General features: G+C 46.3%; 1 protein-coding gene across 3 annotated transcripts in view; it reads right to left on the reverse strand.

Annotated features, from left to right (window-relative positions):
- The window catches only part of SCN10A (sodium voltage-gated channel alpha subunit 10), an 89,017-nt gene that overhangs the window by 18,741 nt on the left and 49,059 nt on the right, over positions 1-21,217 (reverse strand). For 2 of the 3 annotated variants that reach the window (XM_070360539.1, XM_070360538.1), the window contains 6 exons: positions 19,710-19,883; positions 10,042-10,401; positions 7,526-7,978; positions 6,098-6,232; positions 4,379-4,502; positions 3,243-3,397 (listed from right to left, as the gene is read on the reverse strand). In XM_070360539.1, coding sequence (XP_070216640.1) covers positions 3,243-3,397; positions 4,379-4,502; positions 6,098-6,232; positions 7,526-7,978; positions 10,042-10,401; positions 19,710-19,883 — 1,401 coding nt within the window. Of the gene's footprint in view, positions 1-3,242; positions 3,398-4,378; positions 4,503-6,097; positions 6,236-7,525; positions 7,979-10,041; positions 10,402-19,709; positions 19,884-21,217 lie in introns of all 3 variants that reach the window. The other variant, XM_070360537.1, reaches the window with a different exon arrangement.

The following is a 21,217-nucleotide window of genomic DNA, read 5'->3' on the forward strand; positions in this document are numbered from 1 at the left end:
AAGAATGCTGCATTTCACCAGTAATCAAGGAAATCCAAATGAAGAAAAAGATGCCATTTCTCTTTCATCAGGTTGATGAAGAGGAAGAGGCATGGGGTGGGCGGTGGATGGGGTGAGGGGAACCCCCAGTCAGTTTGGCTGTGGGGAAGCAGCTCCTTTCACACACAGCTGGGCGGAGTAAAAACTAGTGGAGTTTTTTTGGACCCCTAACTTGGGAATATGACTCAAATGTTTTAGAAATGCAGCAATTCTGCCTTCGAGAATGTATCCTAAGGACACTACCTATTGTTGGTTCCCACTCAGATCCTGTTGAAGGGACCAGTGTGACCATCTCCAGCTACTGTGAATGTTGGTTGCTAACAGCTGGTGATGCCTGTTGCCTGAGAACACGTCCCTGGGCTGAAGGGAAGGGACTCCACCTCAGGAGACTGTATCACCCCTCTGGGGGCAGCTGCAGCCAGTGTCTGACTGACCCCTTGCTTCAAGGTGGAACAGTCCTGCGATGGCCTTTATGCTTCAGAGCGCCCATGGGATCAGGGTGAGGCTGGGCTTCATGGAAACCACATCTTTTCCCAGCCCCTTTCCCTGTTCTGTCCTACTTCCTTCACGTGCTCCAGCCCAGAGGAAAGTGAGTCACTCAGTCGTGTCTGACTCTCTGTGACCCCAGGGACTATACAGTCCATGGAATTCTCCAGGCCAGAATACTGGAGGGGGTAGCCTATTGCTTCTCCAGTGGATCTTCCCAATTCAGGAATTGAACTGGGGTCTCCTGCACTGCAGGTGGATTCTTTACCAACTGAGCTACCAGGGAAGCCCAGAGGGTGCCCTCCACAAATTGCACAAGAATTCCTGCTTCCAGTTTTGCTTCTAAGGCTGGATCTAAGACAGGAAAAAAACCGACACCTCCAAAGGAGTATAAGCATGAGTGTGTGTTCTCAGTTGCTCAGTCATGTTCGACTCTTTTGTGACCCCATGGACTGTAGCCCACCAGGCTTCTCTGTCTTTGGGATTTTCCAGGCAAGAATACTGGAGTGGGTTGCCATGCCCTCCTTCAGGGCATCTTCCCAACCCAGGGGTCGAATCCAGGTCTCCTGTGTCTCCAGCATTGTAGGCAGATTCAATGCTATCAGGAGTGAGTGCGGGGGTTAGCTACTGCAGCCAGTCAATAAGACAGGAAGACCAAATTACCAAGAAAATTTACTGAGAAATTATGAAATGCACAAGTGTGATTTCCATTTTGTAATACTTATGTATTACATCCATAAAAAAGATGGGAAGGAAGTGCACCAAAATGTTTTCAAAGTGAGATTCTCTCCGAGTGATAGAAAAATGGGTGTTATTTTTCTTTGCATTTTCCCATAATTTCCAAGTATTTTTTTTTTGCACTTTGTCAGATAAAAACTCATGCTATTTTTTTTTTTTTAAATGTACTCAAAGTAAAAGCATAAGGAAGACTAAATTTGGTGCCAGCCAGTTCAGTCCCTTGGGGAAGGAGAGGGGATGGGAGAGCAAAGCTGGGGCGGGTTCAGCAGCTGGTGTGGGATGTGTGCTCCCTGCCTGGAGGGAGGGCGGGGGAGCAGCTCGGGTGTGTGGAGAAGGGGAGTAGAAAGAGAAGAGAAGGAGATGATGAAGAAAGCACCTAGTCCCTAGCAAATGTGGTTACAGTCACATCAAATGAATGAGGTTATCTTTTTCAGGATAGAGGGAAGGGTATGTGTGGTGAACGCGCTGCCCAGCCTCCCCTTGCCCTGCAGCGTGGCCTCTGCACTTAGCACTAGGCTGAGACTGCTATTTGAGAGAGACCTCACCACCCTGTGCTGGGGCAGTGGGCACCACCAGATGCTGCCAGCCCCTCTCCACTCAGCCAAGATGGCAGGCCAGCCTGCTGCACGAGACTCTCCTCCCTCAGCTCTGGGCCCTTGCTGGCTTAGCTTTCCTCCCATCAGACCCTCTCACCTTCTTTGGCTCCTCCTGAATGCTGAGACAACACCCTCAGCAGTTTGGCCTCCCTTCCTGGGAAATGTGGCTTTGGAGTGCATGCCCAGATGGTCAGCATATTGCTTTCAGGGAGTAAATGACACCTGGGGAGTAAGACAAGTGGAACCACTGGGGCTATGAGTCAAGAGGCTGGGGCGTGAGTACTCCCTTTAACTAACGAGCTGGGGGCTTTCGGGGCTGTGATGTCCTCATCCATAAATGTGGACCCCTGAGGATGACAAATCCCTTCCTGTGTCCATGTCTACCTTGGTTCACTGGGAAGATGAGTTGAGATTGCATGGTGAGCCTAAGGCATGGTGCAGAGGGAAACATCCTTCCGTGTGCTACAAAGCTGGGCATTCAGCAAGAGGCTTAGGATGAGTGTGTGTTCAGTTGCTTTCAACTCTTCGCACATCTGTGGACTGTTTGCAACCTGCCAGGCTCCTCAGTCCATGGAATTCTCCAGGCAAGAATACTGGAGTGCCATTTCCTCCTCCAGGGGATCTTCCTGACCCACGGATTGAACCTGCATCTCCTGCATTGGCAGGCATATTCTTTACCACTGAACCAGTTTAGGAGGTGTCTCAACTCAGAATCTCTCTGACTGTAAGGCCTCGTTATTCAAACTGTGGCCTGTGGACCAGCATCAGCACCATGTGGGAGCTTGCTGGAAATGCAAATTCTCAGGCCTCACCCCAGATCTACTGAATCAGAACCTGCATCTTAAGAAGCTCCCTGGGCGATTAAATTTTGAGAAGTGCTGTTGTGATGATTTTCCATGAGCTTTGAATGAATGACGGCAGTTATTTGCAAGTGACCTGATAGTGCAGGGAAGGGTGGTCCTCCTGGTTCTGGGCCCTCAGAAAAGGGTGGTGTGTTTGGGAGGCCAGAAGGTGAAAAATCAGGGACTTTGGATCAAATGAGGGCAAAGTTAGGTTTTATGACTGAAAAGCTGGGTAGCCTTGGACAAGTCCCATGAAGCCTTTGAGTGTCGGTTTCCCTGTCTATAAAGGGGATCTCCACACTCACGGCTTGAAATCCACACATTCAGGTGTAGCAGGCCAGGACCTGGGCGGCTCAAGCACAGATCATGCACTCCTGCTAAGAGGAGCCCTCATGCTGGGCTGCAGATCGCCCTTCAGTCACAGGTTGGGGACTTCCAGCCCAGGAGTCAAAGGAGCCCAGCGTTTCAGCCCCAGGGCCTCTGGATGGTGGGAGATCACACACCAGGAGGACTCTGGGGTAGGGACCCCATGCTCCCTTACCAGCGCTCCACTGCTGAGCAGGATCATGAAGACAATGAAACTTTCAAACCAGCTGTGCTCCACGATGCGAAAGCAGGCCTTGCGTACCTGCCAGCCTGTGGCCCAGGGAAACCTGGAGCTGTTCACTCTGCAACAGGGACAGTGGTGAACACAGCCTGTGGGGAGAAGGGCCTGGGGGTGAGTGATGTTCCACTGGTAAAGGAAGCACATTTGACTCCAGCCCTGGCAGGGAAACCGCTCTGCTGGGAAAGCCACTTGCTGCTCCTTTGGAAAAGAATTCTTTCCTGGGAAGTGAGAGAAGCCGGGTCCCTTTTCAGGCAGCCTTTCCATCCTGCCCTTCCTCCTCTCCACCACTGGTCTCGCTCACTCTCACCTCCTCCAAGGCATCTTCCTCCCTACAGGTGATATCATGGTCCCTGTCCTTATCCCACCCTCTCTGGTGGCTGGACAAGACATGGGGCCTGGGCCTGGGGGTGTCTGAGGGGCCATGCCTGAACCTGTGCTGAACTGGGAGGTCCTTACGGCTGGGATGGGGCCGGGGGGCAGCCCAGCCCAGGGTCATGTGAAAGTAGAAACTCAATTAAATGGTTCATTTGTTTATTTAGGCCACAATCACTTTCATCATATGAAATACGTTTATTCATTTATTGCACAAATATCTACTGAGGACATGCCAGGCCTTGCTGTTCTAAATACTGAGGAAAAAGAAGGATAAAAGATGCAAGTTCTGCCTGTAAGAGTCACACAAAGGATCGAGGGACACAGATGATCCTACCCTCCTCTGGGTCCTTTATGTCCCCAATCAAGAGTTCATGGCAGTGGCTACCTTTCTCTTTCACTCTCAACAGGGCAGGTTTATAACTCAGTGAGGTGTTTTCAAAGGTGATGAGTAAGGCAGAGCATCTGTTTGCTGTGTCTAATGTGGCGGGAGATACAGATTCCACCGCTCAACTTCTGGGAGTCTGGCATTCGTGTTTGACGCTGGGCCCTCAAGCCTGAGAGAAAGGAGCAAAAGATCCTGCTTGTCTGTCTCCCGTGGACCCCAGGCCAGAGCCCTGAACACAGAAGTGTCCAGATGAGCTGGATTCTGGCCCTAATGAATGTCAAGGGGAGGAGGCCTGTGGCTGCCACTCTACCTTCCGTGAAGCAGTCATCTGGCTCATCGAGGTCGTCTGCCAGCTCAGGGATCTTCCTCAGGATCTCCTCAGGGTCCAGGAAGTCCACAGTGCTGCCTTCCGAGGAGCTCGTGTCATCCGCTCCCTGCAGGGCAAAAGCCCCAGCAGTGAACCCAGCTCTCCGTGGGGCCCCGTGAATCTGCACACGGTCACCATCGGCCCAACGGGCCTGGAGTTCCAAGATGCCCTGAGATACAGAGAGAGCCCCTCGGGGCTGGACCCACCATGGCGCCCCTTCTGTTCTGGTGCCTCGCCAGCTGAACCCCAGAACAGCGGTGCTCTCTGCGGAGCCCCAGAGGTTCAGCCGTGCAAGACTTTAAACCTCCAGGCCCCTGATGGAGGGCTGGCGATGGCCCGAGACACCGTAATTACACCCATCAAGACTCTCAGCGTTCACTGGGCTTGAATATTTAATCATGGAGCAATGCTGCAGGGGCCCTGCTGCCCTCCTGGCAGCTTCAGCCCTGTAATGTCTCCAGATGAATTCAATTAGGAGCTGAAGCTGCTCTCATATTAGTAAACCTGATCGCTCGGCTAATGGACCCAAATGGGGGTGGGTGGGTCCCATCTGTCATTGTCAGGCCCCTCCCTGCCTGGCCGGGGTCATGGACAAAACAAAAACAAAAACAATCCCCAGCAGGAATGCACTGAGAAGACTAGCCAGGGGAGTCCTAACAATGCTCAGCAGAAGTATGCTGTCCACATGAAGAGTACCCCTCACCCAGCTGGAACCAAGAGGCCGGTGTTCATCCAGAGCCCTCAAATCCCACCTCAGCCCACCCTCTTCTCTCACCCCTCTGGGCCAGCCTTGCCCAGAGGCACACAGCCAGTGGCCGGCACTCCTCAAGCTGATGGGCTTGATAGCTTCAGGATGAATTATGTCTTTCTTATCTTTGCCTGCCCGGTGCCTGTCACCATTGGAACTCGGTGGTTAGGTGTCAAGTTAAATTCTTATTAAATTCTTGAATGTAATATGGAGCTATTACAGATGCTAAATCTTTAGAGATACCTCTTTCAATGTAACTTGTTTTCTTTAAAGATTAGTAATGAAACCACCAAGTTTATTTTTACTGCTTATAAGATCTTCTTCCTGTTTGGCCTATGTGAGACCATCAGTTCACCATTCAGTACAGACAGCCTCTCCCCAGCACCAGTCTGGTTTTGACCAGAGACGATGGTGTGGACAAAAGAAAGTGGGGGTGGTCACAGGGAAGACTTCTTCACCCACAGCAACTCCGACTTTTATCTGCTGGCTCTGAAAGATACTCAGCTTTCTCTGTGCATTGTCTTTTTGTTTCCCTTTTTCTTGCCTGTCATTTTCTGGGCACTTATACCATTTCTGGCAGGAGCTAAACATTTGACAAGCAGCATCTCATGGAAGCTTCAAAAGAGTCCTGCCAAGTAGCCATAACCACTTGGCTTCCAGATGGAGGCACAGGGGCTCAGAGAGGTTGAGGAATGGGTCCTGGCCCCCTAGTCTATGGAACCTCTTTCTTCCCAATAAAATCATACTGATTAGCCCAGAGATTAGGAAGGACTTTAAAAACTCCCAAGATGAGACATGAGGTTTGGTTGAGCATGGTCTGGAACGCCTCATGCCCGGCCCCATCCTCCGGGCCCCACCATCCTGGTCAGTGTCCGGCAGGCCTTTCAACCTCTCCAGGAAGCTCACATACCTACCTCTGCAGGGCCCTGAGCAGGAGCCTCGCCTTTGCACTTTTCACCTAGGCCTGGAGTCAGGTCTTCAGAGGATATTCCAGACCCTGGGCTCCTGGGTGGCAGGCGGTCCTCATACTTCCCAACTTGCTGCAGCTGCTCCTGATAGTGAGAGAAAGTCCTCTCTTGGGTACCTGGGCTCCCCCTCAGTTGATCACTTCTAACTCTGAAGAGATATTGCACAGCATTGTCTGCCAGAGCCAAGGACTTGATACATACAATTAATGTATATACATATAGCCAGATGGATCTCTGTGTGCTCCTGGCATCATTACTGACAAGCTGTGTGACATTAGGCAAGTTATTTAACCTCTCTTATTTCTATTTTTCCCATCTGCAAACTTGAGAAGGCAAGATCTACTTTATTTGGTTATTTTGATGACTAAATATGTTCATACTTGCAAAGCACTTAGCAAGTAGTGCTTGGCTCCACAGATGTTAGCCATGACCATTGTCACTTGTCCTGGGGTCAGAGTGGTCATGAACTTGGCCCTTTGGAGACCCCAAGAACCCCCAAAGTAATTGAAAATGACTCTGAGTGGAGACGGCTGTGACAGAGTTCATGTCCTTTACTCGGGGGATGTTGATGGCCTGCCTTCGGCTGTCACCCAGACAAAGGCATGTAAAATATGGCAGCTGATAACAGCAGCTGCTGGAACACAAGAGCAGTGACAGCTGCAAGGGAAGGAGGCTAGGGGAGAGCTGTAGACTCAAAGCACAGCTGTCTGAGGCCACTTAGTGGCCTGGCCAGCAGCACTCTGTCCCCAGGTCCCATAGGCAGCCCTGCCTTTCCACGTTGTGGAGAGGCGCATGTGCTCAGTTGTTGAGGTTAACAAGGGTTGATTTATACCTTAAGGTAGAAAGGAGCTGTGCAAAGCACTTAAAAATATATGTTACCCAAAAATGTGCTTTAAATTCCTTGGTGCCAAAGGAGCAAATGTCATTTCCCTGTGACATCCCTTGTCGGGAAAAGTTGGATGAATGAGTCACATAGTGATCATTTAGGCTGCTGGTGAAGATGAGAGGAGCCTTGCTTTTGGACAACATCCTGTTCTTAAAGGAATCTTATTAGCATCTCCTGCACAGAGCCCCGGTTGGGTGGAATGAATGGGGCAGCTGTAGGAAAGACACTTTCAAGCATCTCCAGGTGGCCTGGGGATCAGACACTTCCCCTGCCCTCTGATTGCCCTGCTTAAATGCAACCTTCTCCAGAGAACTTGGCATGGCCTGTGCTTCCTAATGTCTAGGGCTCTTATACCTGGCTTGCTGGGGTTCTTCAAGGCTGCACCAGCCCTGAGGTTGGAAAACCTCTTATTAAAATTTCCCTGCTGCCCCTGGTCACTCCAGCCCTGAGGCCCCTCCCTGCTTCCTGTGGTTATCCCATGGGAGAACTCTCACCTGCCTTTGGGGGATCATTTCCTGCCTGGTGCTCTGAGCATCCTCCTCACCATTCTCCTCCAAGTCATCCAGGTCGGATTCGCCCTCAGCAATGGGCACAGAGACCCATATGTTAGGATCGGTGATGAAGTCACCGGGGTCGTCCCTGGGGCTTCTGAGAGCTGGGAGCCGTCCGGGGCTCCCCAGGGCTCCCTCAGCAGCAATGTGGTTCTTGGCTATGGAGGTGGAAAGTGGGATTTTCACCACCAACTGGGGCTTTGCCTTGGACCGGGGGAGCAAGCAGGGCCGACTGAGGAAACTGCAAAGAGCCCTCTTGGTGCGCTGGCCGAACACCTGGATCCTGGCTAAGGCCGCCTGCAGATTGTTCACCTCACCGTCGTCCTCAGGTGGTGTGAGGTTGTCGGCACTGAAGGAGTTCAGCAGCAGGGCGATGAACAGGTTAAGCACCTGGAGAGAAGGTGTAGCAGGGAAGATCATGTCGATGAGCTGAGCCCTTCCACAGCCCACCAGGTTGGCAGCTGGATGGCAGGCCAGCCACACCTGGGCCTCTTCTGCCCTCCCAAGATGCTTGTCTTCGTGGGGAAATGGACATTCTGACAGCAACTGAGAGGAGCCTCAGGGATGCCAAGATGTCCATGCCCATGCCACATGAACAGGGCCTGGAAGCATTCTCCACCACAGAGGAGGGTCACTCCTGCTGAGCAAAGGGACATTAAGGGACAACAAAAGGAGCAGGCCTGGGCATGCCCCAGGACCACCCTTATCAGCCAAACTCTGGTTCAGCTGCTCACTCTGGAATCCTGGGTACATCTCCTCTCTGCTTCCAACTTCATGTCCTTCCCCTATCAGCAGGGAGTGGGGGTCCCCTACCTTTCAGAGTGGTTGTGAAGAGGAAATGACATGAGGATGTAAAAATGCTCAGAGAGGCAAAGTTCCTGCCTCAGGGTCAGGGGCCCCTGTGACTCTGCAAGGATGGGGAGCTCAGCTGGGAGGAAAGGCAGTCTGTCCAGCCCCCTACTCAGAGAGCAGGTAGAAGGCTGCTCTGGCTCAGGAACCCTGGTGGGAAAGACTTTGAAGAGCCTGGATTTGTCTTGTCATCCCCTCTTATGGTTTAGTTTTCCCTTATCTGTAAAAATCTTATGGGAAAAGAATTCAGGTTGGTTGACTTCCAGGGCAATAAGAAAGGGGCTCCTGTAAGACATGGAAGTGACCCAAATGTCTATCAGCAGATGATTGGCTCAAGAAGATGTGGTGTATATAAACACACACACACACACACACACACATATATATACAATGGAATATTACTCAGCCATAAAAAATATATTTTGCTATTTTTAGCAACATGGATGGACCTAAAGGATATAATGCTTAGTGAAATAAGTCAAACAAAGAAACTTACTATATGATATCACTTATATGTGGAATCTAAAAAACAATAAATATGAATATACAGAACAGAAACATACTCACAGACAGAAACTAAACTATGGTTACCAAAGGGGAAAGGTGGGAGGAGGAGCGATAAATTAGGAGTAAGGGATTAACAGATACAAACGACTATACACAAAACAGATGAGCAGTAAGAATTTACAGGGATAGCACAGGAAATCACACTCAATATCCTGTAGCCACTCATAATGGGAAAAAACCAAATCGCTAAGCTATACATCTAAAACTAATACAATGTTGTAAATGAACTATACTTCAATAAAAAAAAAAAAGAGAGAGAGAGAGAATGGTTCCTAGAAGTCACACCTTCCCCCTACCCAGGCCAGAGCTGAGAGCAAGGGTACCCGGAACTTGAGAGAGTGGACACAAACTGAGGGGGAGGAGCCAGGCTGGGACAGAGAAGGGGTGGTGGGGCCAACTGGGATAAAGGCCTCCAGAGGGGCTTCCCCCAAGCCTGGGAGAGGATTTTGTTACTGTCATCATGATGTTGGATGTTATCTATGACCTAGCTCCTTCCTCTAGTCCCATTGTGCTTGCCCTCATGCTCTTAGCTAGAACCCATATAGCTCCGAGATATCAGTCAGTTCTTATTCCCTACCCCCTCCCCCCGAAAAAAAATCTCCTGATACCCCCTACAGTGGGGAAGGGAAATTTTCCTTCAACAACTAACAACTAACATTTATTGACTTTCTGCCATAGCTCAGATGCTACACTAGGCAATTTGCATATATTATTCCTACAATTTAATTCTCCCAGTAAGCCCATGAGTAAGCACTATTTTTTTATTTTAAGGGAATTAAAACTCAGGAGATTGTCTCTTGCACAGGATCACCCAACTTTACTGGAGGTGGAGCTGGGCTTCTAAACCAGGTCTTTCCTGCTCTGTCACATAAGCTTATTCCTGCTGCCTCCCAATGGACAGTTCTCATGATGTACCCCACACCTCTCTGAAAGGTTTGAAGGCTTTTTCGTCAGGGAGGTGCAATGTGGCAGCACATGTGCAACATCAAAGCTTTCTAGGGTAACCCTGAAGTCTCCTGCATTGCCCGTGCACTCACCACCAGGTTGCCCAGTACCATCACTGTCAAGAAAAGGATGAGGCAGATAGACTTCTGGCCAACTTCCATGCAGGCCCACATGTTCTCAATCCACTCTCCACAGAGGATCCGGAAGACGATGAGGAAGGAGTGGAAGAAGTCGTACATGTGCCAGCGTGGCCAATCTTCATTGGGCGCCGAAATTTTTTTCCGCTTTTGGCAGTAGTTTTCCCCCAGGAGCTGCTTGCCAACCAGAGCAAAGATGAAGACAATGATGGCCAGTATGATGGTGAGGTTCCCCAGAGCCCCGACCGAGTTGCCGATGATTTTGATGAGCGTGTTTAAGGTTGGCCAGGACTTGGCCAGCTTGAAGACCCGCAGCTGCAGAGAAACAGAGACCGTGTCAGGTCCTGGAAGCTGACCATCACCTTTCCTCTCAAGACCTGGTCAGAAACCAAAGATCTGGGAAGAGCACATGGCAACTCACTCCATTAGCATGGGTTGATCCCAGAAACTGCTTTGAGGCCTTCCTCCCCATGTTACCTGTTACTCAAAAATATGACCAACTCGATGTACTAGTGTGCTCCACTGATTGTGGCCAAGTCAGGGGTCTCATACTGGGGTCGTGGTCTTGTGACAAGTACTCTGCTCTGTAGCCACAAGCCTCCTAATGTGGATCTACTCTATGGGGTGGAGTGGGGTATGATGGAGCTCACAAATGAGTGAGAAGAGCTCACATGTGACCTGAATAGAGGCTAGCCGCCTGCAGGTAGGGCACGATCCACTGCATTTGATAGGTATTGGCTAACCATTGTCTTAGGGCATTTCTTGTCCTGAGGCTGTGAACAACACCTTTAATCCCCACCAGCTCTGAAATGGCAAATATCTGTGATTTCAGAGGTTTATTTACTTGACCAACCAATCTACCTACTTTGCTGAACACCAGCCACACACACACTAGGCACTGTACTAGCCTGTGAGGTATATGGAGAGTGGCATGCAGGCTCTTGTCCTCACGGGAACAATGAATTAGTTGTAAAGATAAAGGCAAAGACCCAGGAAGTCTTCACTGTAAACCCAAATGTGCTAAGTCCCACAAGAGAGCAGAGTGCCATGCATAAAGATGTTTAAACATTTAAAAAATATATTTGTGTGGTTCTCTAATTTGTTAGAAAGAAATATGTGAGCTCAGCTTTCATGGGGTATTTATGGAGCACTTACTAAGAGCCTAGTAACTTCCCTAGTAGCTCAAACGGTAAAGCTTCTGCCTGCAATGCAGGAGACCCGGGTTCAATCCCTGGGTCGGGAAGATCCCCTGGAGAAGGAAATGGCAACCCACTCCAGTATTCTTTCCTGGAGAATTCCACAGACCGAGGAGCCTGGCGGGATACAGTCCATGGAGTTGCAAAGAGTCGGACATGACTGAGTGACTAACATACAATACTAAGAGCCAGGTTCTGGTTAAGGTGCTGGGAGGCTGTGCTGGACAGAGCAGCAGCAGTTTGATCACTCAACACAGCAATCAGCCCGGAGGGAGTGGGTTTAATCCCCTTATACAGGGAGTTCCATATCTATTTTTCTATGTGATGTGGGGGTGGGCAGTCTGTGTTTACCTTAGAGCAGTGGCTCAGCTGGTAAAGAATCTGCCTGCGATGTGGGAGACCTGGGTTCGATCCCTGGGTTGGGAAGATCCCCTTCAGAAGGAAAAGGCTACCCACTCCAGTCCATGGGGTTGCAAAAAGTCGGACACAACTGAGAGACTTTTTCATTTTCACTTTCACTTTAGATTTAATCTGCAACTTCTATTAATGAAGACACTTTTCTTTTGGAACAGAATGCAAAGTAAGTCTAACATCTGTCCTCTACTAAAGAAGTCACCATTTGGTGAGGAAATGGCCTTGAACTTGTGAAGAATATCAGAAAATAGAGTAATATGGAAGACTATATTGGGTCCCCCTTGGGCTCCCTTCTCCATCAAAAAGTTACTAAAAATGCTAGATAATAAAATCTTAAATGCATTGATCATCTGTCAATAAAGTAATTCTTTGATCAAAAATTAAATAATTCTGTGAATTCAGAGATATAACTAGATTTCTGAAGTCAATTTTACTCAAAGGCATTTGTAAAACTGAGTGAATCTGAGCATAAGTTTTAATAGTCTCATGAGGTGTAGCAAGCAGGAAACATCCCAGTGCTGCCTGAGGTAGACAGTGTAACAGGAATTCTCCCATCATTAAGGAAAGGTCCCATAATAAATATCTCTCAAGAGAATGGCAAATTGAATGGCAAATTTCAGATAAAACTGAGAGAGGTTACTGCCGGAGGCACTCTCTGAAAGAAATTCTAAATGACGTACGTCAGGCAGAAAGTGATCCCAGAAGGAACGTATTATACGCAAGAGTGGAAAAAGAGCAAGGAAGTGCTAAGTATGAGAATGACTCTTAAACGCTGAATGGACACAACAGTAAAGTCTCATGGGGTAGGGCAGAGACTGGCTCTATGGCATTATTCACTTTTACTCCTCTCAGCCACAAAAGAATACTGTTTTCCAGCTTTACTTGCAAATAGTTGAGATCATATTATTGAGTTCCGGCTGATGGAATGGAGATAGAGACAGAAGTAATATGCACCACTTTCAGGCAGAGCCACAAAACACCATGCACTTTCTCTTCCTTTCCCATCGCCCCCATGGAGGCCACCCATTGAAGGTGGGAGATACACACTGTCCTGGATCCTCGAGTCACTACTTGGAGCAGACACACAAGGAGAGTTTCCCAATCAGCATGGAATACACTATAAACATAAACCTCTAAGGAAAGTTATGACCAACCTAGATAGCATATTCAAAAGCAGAGACATTACTTTGCCAACAAAGGTTCGTCTAGTCAAGGCTATGGTTTTTCCTGTGGTCATGTACGGATGTGAGAGTTGGACTGTGAAGAAGGCTGAGCGCCGAAGAATTGATGCTTTTGAACTGTGGTGTTGGAGCAGACTCTTGAGAGTCCCTTGGACTGCAAGGAGATCCAACCAGTCCATTCTGAAGGAGATCAGCCCTGGGATTTCTTTGGAAGGAATGATGCTAAAGCTGAAACTCCAGTACTTTGGCCACCTCATGCGAAGTGTTGACTCATTGGAAAAGACTCTGATGCTGGCAGGGATTGGGGGCAAGAGGAGAAGGGGACGACAGAGGATGAGATGGCTGGATGGCATCACTGACTCGATGGACGTGAGTCTGAGTGAACTCTGGGAGTTGGTGATGGACAGGGAGGCCTGGCGTGCTGTGATTCATGGGGTCACAAAGAGTCGGACACGACTGAGCGACTGATCTGATCTGATCTGATCTGATGCTAACTCACAGATTTAGAGACTATCACTCCAACTAGTTGTACTTCTCTTGATTAATGGAGAAATTTGTATGTTGAAGAGAACCATTTCAACAATATCAGATATGTGGCACGGGCTTAATGATCACGTGATGGATAGCAAGGAAACTGACAGAAGGCTTGCAAAGTGTTGATTTGTGTTGCATGGGCAAAATGATTGCCTGTAATAATTTTGGGGTGGATCATGAGCTAGAAGCCCTAGGGGATAGGTCTGTTGAACAGAAACTTAGTATCAGTTGTAATTGGCTACGTTTTAACCAACTCTCTTGTAACCAACTGTTAAGATATTATAAGGCAGACTTCCCTGGTAGTCCAGTAGTTAAGAATCTGCCTTGCAATGTGGGGGACACAGGTTTGATCCCTGGTTGGGCAATTAAGATCCCACATGCCAGAAATAGAGAAGAGACTTGTAGACACAGTGGGCGAAGGTGGGGGTGGGACAAATTGAGAGAGTAGCATTGAAACAGTCGTGTCTGACTCTGTGCGACCCCATAGACGGCAGCCCACCAGGCTCCCCCATCCCTGAGATTCTCCAGGCAAGAACACTGGAGTGGGTTGCCATTTCCTTCTCCAGTGCATGAAAGTGAAAAGTGAAAGTGAAGTTGTTCAGTCGTGTCCCACTCTTAGCAACCCCATGGACTACAGCCCACCAGGCTCCTCTGTCCATGGGATTTTCCAGGCAAGAGTACTGGAGTGGGGTGCCATTGCCTTCTCCAAACATACACATTACCATATGTAAAATAGATAGCCAGTGGAAATTCGCTGTATGATGCAGGGAGCTCAACCCAGAGCTCTATGACAATCTAGAAGGTTAGTATGGGGTGGGAGGGGAGGGAGGTTCAAGAGGGAGTGGACATATATGCACCTATGATTGATTCATGTTGTATGTCAGAAATCAACACAACATTGGAAAGCAATTATCTTCCAATTAAATATAAAAATTTTAAAAAGTCCCACCTGCTATGGAGCAACCAAGCCCACAGGCCACAACTACTGAAGCCTGTGCACTCTGAGCCACAGCTGGAGAGTCTGTGTATAAGTCTGTGCGCGCCGACAAAAGATTCCACATGACACAGGGAAGATCCCGCATGCCATAACTAAGTTAACTAATTAATTAAAAAGACTTTATAAGAAATAAATGCGCTCTGGGAATATTTGGCTCATTGATAATAAATAAAAGGAAATAGAATCCAGAAGTTTAATGTATAACTGAATCACTTTGCTGTATGGAAGAAAGTGACATAACATTGCCAACCAACTATACTTCAATTGAAAAAAAAAAGAACCCAGCAGTTTAGAGTCTTGAAGGTTTAGGGAAGTACACTGTTTTAGACCTCAAAGAGTAAGCAATGAGATTAAGTCTTTATGTGCTCAAGACCAGTTAAAGGTTTCAGTGAAATGAAGCACATCTTAGCAAAGATCATATTAATGCTGTAGCCACCCTTTGAGGCAGAGAGATGTGGGGACAAGAAAGCAGAGAAACAGAGCAGAACTGAGAACTTTGCCGAAGAAAGCGCTCTGAGTGTATGACACAGAGAGAGGTCTGAATTCCTCTAAGTTTTGAAGAAATTGTATTACAAAAGAAATCATGAGCCCTGATTGATAAAGCCTTTGACTGTGTAAGCTGGTCCTATTTCCACAAGGAGGAGGCAAGCTATGAAGGTTGTGCAGGCCTTCTTCGTACATGGCACAGTCCCTTCTAGAAGGAGCTGACTGAATTGCGTAAGACTCCAACTTGAGTGAGGGATATACTTTTATTGGGCTAAGCTACTGAATTTTGGGTATTGCTTGCACAAGTCTTGAATAATTTATAATTGATTAAGTCATACAGCTTTTAAAAAACAAGATAAAATTAAAATACTTAATAAAATAGGAAGCTGGGAAGGGGGAACTGGAATAAAAGTTGTCCTGGAAAGTAAAGATCTTAGCTAACTTCTGACTTTGATTAAGTTAACAATACCTGCTCTCATTTCTAAGGTAACCACTCAAAGAATAGAAACAGAGTATTTCCAAACCAATAAAAGAGAAAAATGGAACAAGGCAAAACAAACAGTTCAAAATAAATCAAGAAGAGAGACAGAAGAAAAATGCTAGAACAGAGGAAGCAAATAGAAAACCCAGAATATAATGATAGACACACATCCAAATATACCAGTATTCACCATAAAATAAGCGGGCTAAACGCTTTGGTTAGAAGACAAAAAGTAGATTGTCAGAACTGAATAAGAATCGAAAATCTGTCTACCATTTACAACAGGCATATAAAAACCTTAAAGATACACAAAGGCTGGAAGTAAAAGGATGGATAAAGATACATCAGGCAAATTCTAAACTAGAAGAAAACAGAGTTGCTTCTGAAAGTGAAGTTGCTCAATCGTGTCTGACTCTTTGTGACCCTATGGACGGTAGCCTACCAGGCTCCAAGATTCATGGGATTTCCCAGTCAAGAATACTGGAGTGGGCTGCCATTTCCTTCTCCAGGGGATCTTCCCAACCCAGGGATCGAACCTGGGTCTCCTGCGTCGCAGACAGACGCTTTACTGTCTGAGCCAGTTGCTTAATTAACATCAAACAGAAAGCATTTCTAGGGATAAAGAAGGTCCATTCTCTTGGATAAACATTTTACTCTACTGGGAAGATATAATAACTTAAAATATGTATGCATTTAAGAACATAGCCTTAAGGCAGAATCATAAGGAGAAACATACCATGCTGTAATCACAGTGGGAGATATTTTTACACACGACCATCTCAGTAATTGCTACAACAAGCAGACAAAAATAAGCAAGGATATAGAATATCTGGACCATATAATGAACTTTCTCTACTCAGTGGATATATATGCAGAATATTGCACCCTACAACTGCAGAAGATACTTTTTTCAAGCACATAAGGAATATTTTCACTGTACTGAGCCAAAAGGAGATTATTAATAAATTTCAAAGCATTGAAATCATACCGTGTATGTTCTCTGAGCACAATACAATCAAGCTGGAACTCCATGGTATAAAGAATTACCACATACATTCAGAATTAAGAACCATGCTTCTAATTAACCTTTGAATCACAGAATAAATCACATTTGAAATTAGGCAATATTTAAAATCAAAAATATGGAAAATTCTACCTATTAAAGCAGTTCTTAGAAGGAAATTGAAATCTTCAATGAATAGATTGGAAAAGAAAAAAGGTTGAAAATTCTGTCTTAAGAAGTTAGAAAAAATAAAATATGTAGAACAGAGGATGCAATTATGCAGGATTAATTGAAATAGAAAACATCAATGAAGTAGAGAGGATCAACAAGATGAAAGTTGGTTCTTTGAAAAGACTAATAAAATTGATGATCTTTGGCAAGACAAAGCAAATAAGAGAAAGCACAAATCACTATTTTTAAAAAAAGAAAAAGATAGCAAATACACATGATATGGAACATTAAAAGATAACAGCATAGCATATACAACTTTATGCCAATAAACTTGAAAATTCAGATAAGAAGGGGAAATTTTTAGAAAAAGCATAACTTACCAAAACCAATTGGAGAAACAGAAAATCTGACTAGTTTCACAGACATTAAGAAAATTCAATCAGTAACGGAAAATCTTGACCTCCAGATGGTTTCATTATTGAATTCTACTATACATATAAGAAGCAAATAATTCCAATCTTACCCAAAGATTGGGTGTAGAAAGAGAGGAATATTCCTCACCTCTTTTTATGGAGATTAGGATAACCTTGATATCCTAATCTTTATTTTTATGGAGATTAGGATAACCTTGAAGCTCCAGTACTTTGGCCACATGATATGAAGAGCCAACTCATTAGAAAAGATCCTGATGCTGGGAAAGATTAAAAGCAGGAGAAGGGGATGAGATGGTTGGATGGCATCACCGACTCAATGGACATGAGTTTGAGCAAGCTCCGGGAGATGGTGAAGGACAGAGAAGCCTGGCATGCTGCAGTCCATGGGGTCACAAAGTCGGACACACTGAGTGACTGAACAACAAGGATGACCTTGATAACCTGGATACTAAAATCTAGCAAGGACAATGAAAGTAAAGAAAATTACAGGCCAAATATTACTCATCAATATTGATGCAAATTTAAAAAAATTATTAGTGACCTGAATTTTCCAATGTATATATAAAAAAATATCATGATCAAGTTGGGTTTGTCCCAGGAATGCAAGGCTGATTTAACATTAGAAAATCAATTAGTATAATTCCCCACTTTAACAGATTAGTGAAAATCATGTGATTATCTTAATCATGCAGAACAACTGTCTGATAAAATTAAACATCCAGTCATGATTAATATTCTTAACAAAAGAGAGCCTCCTAAACTGATAAAAAAAAATCTGCCACAAATATCAGACATGCTGAAATACTGAAAGCATTTTCTTTGAGATCAGGAAAACAGCAAGAATGTCTGCTGTTAACACTTCTTTTCAATAGTGTACTGGATGTCCTACCCAGCACAGTAATGTAATAAAAAGAACCAAATGGCATAAAGATTAGAAAAGAAACAAAGCTCATCATTTGCATATGATATGATTGTGTTAACAGATTTAAAAGACTGCATAGATAAATCATGAGACTTAATAAGAGAGCTATCTGATACAAAATATTAAATAGCAAAACGTTAGCGAAAAAAAAAACTGGAAAAGAACATTTAAAAAGAGATTTCACTTGAAATAGCATAATGAAGTAGGGAATATCTAGGAATATATCTAACAAAAAATATGCAGGAAGTCCCTCATGGAGAAATTGTAAAACTATTGAAAGGCTAAAATAAATGGATTGTGTGCCATTTTCATGGATCAGAAGATTACATAACATAAAGGTTACGTTTTTTTTTTCCCAAACTGATCTAGGTATTATTACAATCCCAACAGAAAAAAACAACAACAAAATTTTGTGTGTGTGGGTGTGTAACTCGGCAAGTTGATTCTAAAATGAGTATGAAGTACAGGGGCCATGGTAGCCTTTTTTTGGCACTTAGAGCAGCTTGTCGGAGAAGGCGATGGCACCCCACTCCAGTACTCTTGCCTGGAAAACCCCATGGACGGGAGAGCCTGGTAGGCTGCAGTCCATGGGGTCGCTAAGAGTCAGACACGACTGAGCGACTTCACTTTCACTTTTTGCTTTCATGCATTGGAGAAGGAAATGGCAACCCACTCCAGTGTTCTTGCCTGGAGAATCCCAGGGACGGGGGAGCCTGGTGGGCTGCTGTCTATGGGGTCGCACAGAGTCGGACACGACTGAAGCGACTTAGCAGTAGCAGAGTAGCTTGCGGGACTTTAGTTCCTGGAGCAGGAATTGAACTCTGGCCCCCAGCAGTGAAAGGGTGGAATCCTAATCACTGGACCATCAGGGAATTCCTGGGGCCACAATATTCTTGAAGAAATAAAACAAGGTGGGTGACTTGCCTTACAGACACAGATGCCATGGGGACATCTCTTTTGTTAAAATAGGGGAACCCCTTCAGTAGAGGGCATCCCAGGGCTGAGCTGGGAGAAGAGCTTGGATGAGAGACTAGTAGCAGATGGTTTTTGAGGTGGGTGAGACATTGGGGCGGTGATTTGGGGACCCAGGGAAATTGTGTGCCATTTTCATGGATCAGAAGATTACATAACATAAAGGTTACATTTTTTTCCCCCAAACTGATCTAGGTATTATTACAATCCCAACAAAAAAACAACAACAACTATTTTGTGTGTGTGGGTGTGTAACTCAGCAAGTTGATTCTAAAATGAGTATGAAGTACAGGGGCCATGGTAGCCTTTTTTTGAGATGGGGTTGGGGGGACTCGAGTTAGGCAGCCTGGCTTCGAAATGCACATCTGAGGCTCACTCAGCAGCGGGGAGACTGCGTCAGCACTTAACCAGTCTGTCTCAGTTTGCCTCATCTCTGTGGGGGTAGTAAAAGCAACTCTGTCCAGGTGATGTAAGCCTAAAATGAGGCGAGTTATGTTGAGGCTTTAGCTTTGTGCTTCATGTATTGCCAGGGCTCAGGAAACAGTAGCTGCTGTGATTATCATCTACTGTATTTGACAAGAGAACAACGGGGTGCTGAGCATTCCCCTCTTGGGGCAGATGAGGGGGCTCAGGAGAGGGAAGGCTCGCCCCCATTCTAAGAAGTGGAAAGCACCAAGTCTCCCAGGAGCCGCACCCCACATCCTCCCACAGGGACGGAAGAGGAAGAGGGAGCCGGCAGGTGGGGTCCCCAAAGGACAGAGTCTGTTTCCAGCAGAGAGCCTGCCTGGATGTCCGGGCGGGGGTTCCCCAAATCGCCAAAAGAGCACATTACCAGGCGGAAGGTCCGCAGCACCGTCAGGCTCCCCTTCCGGGCCGCGCCCAGCTCTATCAGGCTCACGGTGACAATGATGCAGTCAAATATGTTCCACTTCTTCTGGAAGTAATAGTAGGGGTCCAAGGCTATGATTTTGAAGATCATTTCAGCAGTAAAAAACACGGTAAATACCTGCAGACAGAAACAGGGATTCATCTCAGCTGGGTCTGTGAGGTTGTGGCCAATGACAAGCAGGGCAGGGGAGAAATGTCTTGTTTATAGAGTGGCAAATCCTTTTACTTCATTTTTATTCACTTTCTGTATCATCTGCAGACTCCTAAAGGATGAGGGATGGGAACACTCAGTGAGGCAGCATAGAGCAATCCGTGGACCAGTGCTCAGGTAATATGCATTAGGGTTTCCAGGCTTCAGTGTTGGACACAGAGTAAGTGGATAATCATTAGGACAATAATTATTATATAATTATGTAAATAAGAAGTCAATCTGGTTCAGTTGTTTAAAAGCAGGGATTGTGGGGCAACATAGGCCCAGATAAAAACACCAACTCAGCCATTTCTAGCTTGTATGAGCTTGGACAAGGAATGCATCCTCTATACTTCATTTTCCTCATCTGTATGATGGGTTTTGGGCTTCCCTAGTGGCTCACTGGTAAAGAATCCGCCTGTCAATGCAGGAGACCTGGGTTCGATCCCTGGGTTGGGAAGATCCCCTGGAGAAGGGAATGGCAAACCACTCCAGTGTTCTTGCCTGGGAAATCCCATGGACAGAGGAGCCTGGCGGGCTACAGTCCACGGGGTCACAAAGAGTCAGAGAGGACTGAGCGACTGAGCAACAACACTGTGATGGGCTTAAGTGAGATAATGCATATGCAGTTCTTAGCAAAGGTCCCAGCAGACAGCTGGTCATTAATCAATAATAGCTATTAGCAGAAACAATAATGATACATTGTCTCTAAGATTCTTTCAGCTCTAAGTATCTTTAATGGTCTTAGGCAGGACAGAATTGTGATGTTGAAAGAGGTTAGGGCCAGGCTCAGGTCACGCAACAACCAGCAGGGAAAGGAGGAGACAGGTAAGGAAGAAACCGGAGACCAGGGCCAGGAGTTTTCTTTCATTTGCTCTCATCAGAGCTTCTTGCCAGCCTGGCAAACAGAGGCAGCTACATCCCTTCTACAGAGAAGGAAATGACTGAGAGTTTAAGGGACTTTCCTGATGCCATAAGACTACACCTGTGAGATGCAAAGAGCATCCATGAGTGTCCTTTGTAGGCGAGTCAGTGTGGCGTGGTGTGGTGTGTTGGGGGGTGAGGTCCTGTGCCCTAGAGAGACCTTGGTCGCCTCTGGCTCCACTCTCACCATCTGTGTTACCTTGGCAAGATACTTAACCTCTCTGGGTCTTAATGCTCTCTTTTGGGCTGTGAGGTGGTGATAACCTCATGGCCCTGTTGCAACGCTGAGATAATATTTACAAAGCACCTGACTTACAATAAACACCACACAGTGCCTG

Source organism: Bos mutus, chromosome 22 (assembly GCF_027580195.1).
Source record: "Bos mutus isolate GX-2022 chromosome 22, NWIPB_WYAK_1.1, whole genome shotgun sequence".
NCBI lineage: Eukaryota > Metazoa > Chordata > Mammalia > Artiodactyla > Bovidae > Bos > Bos mutus.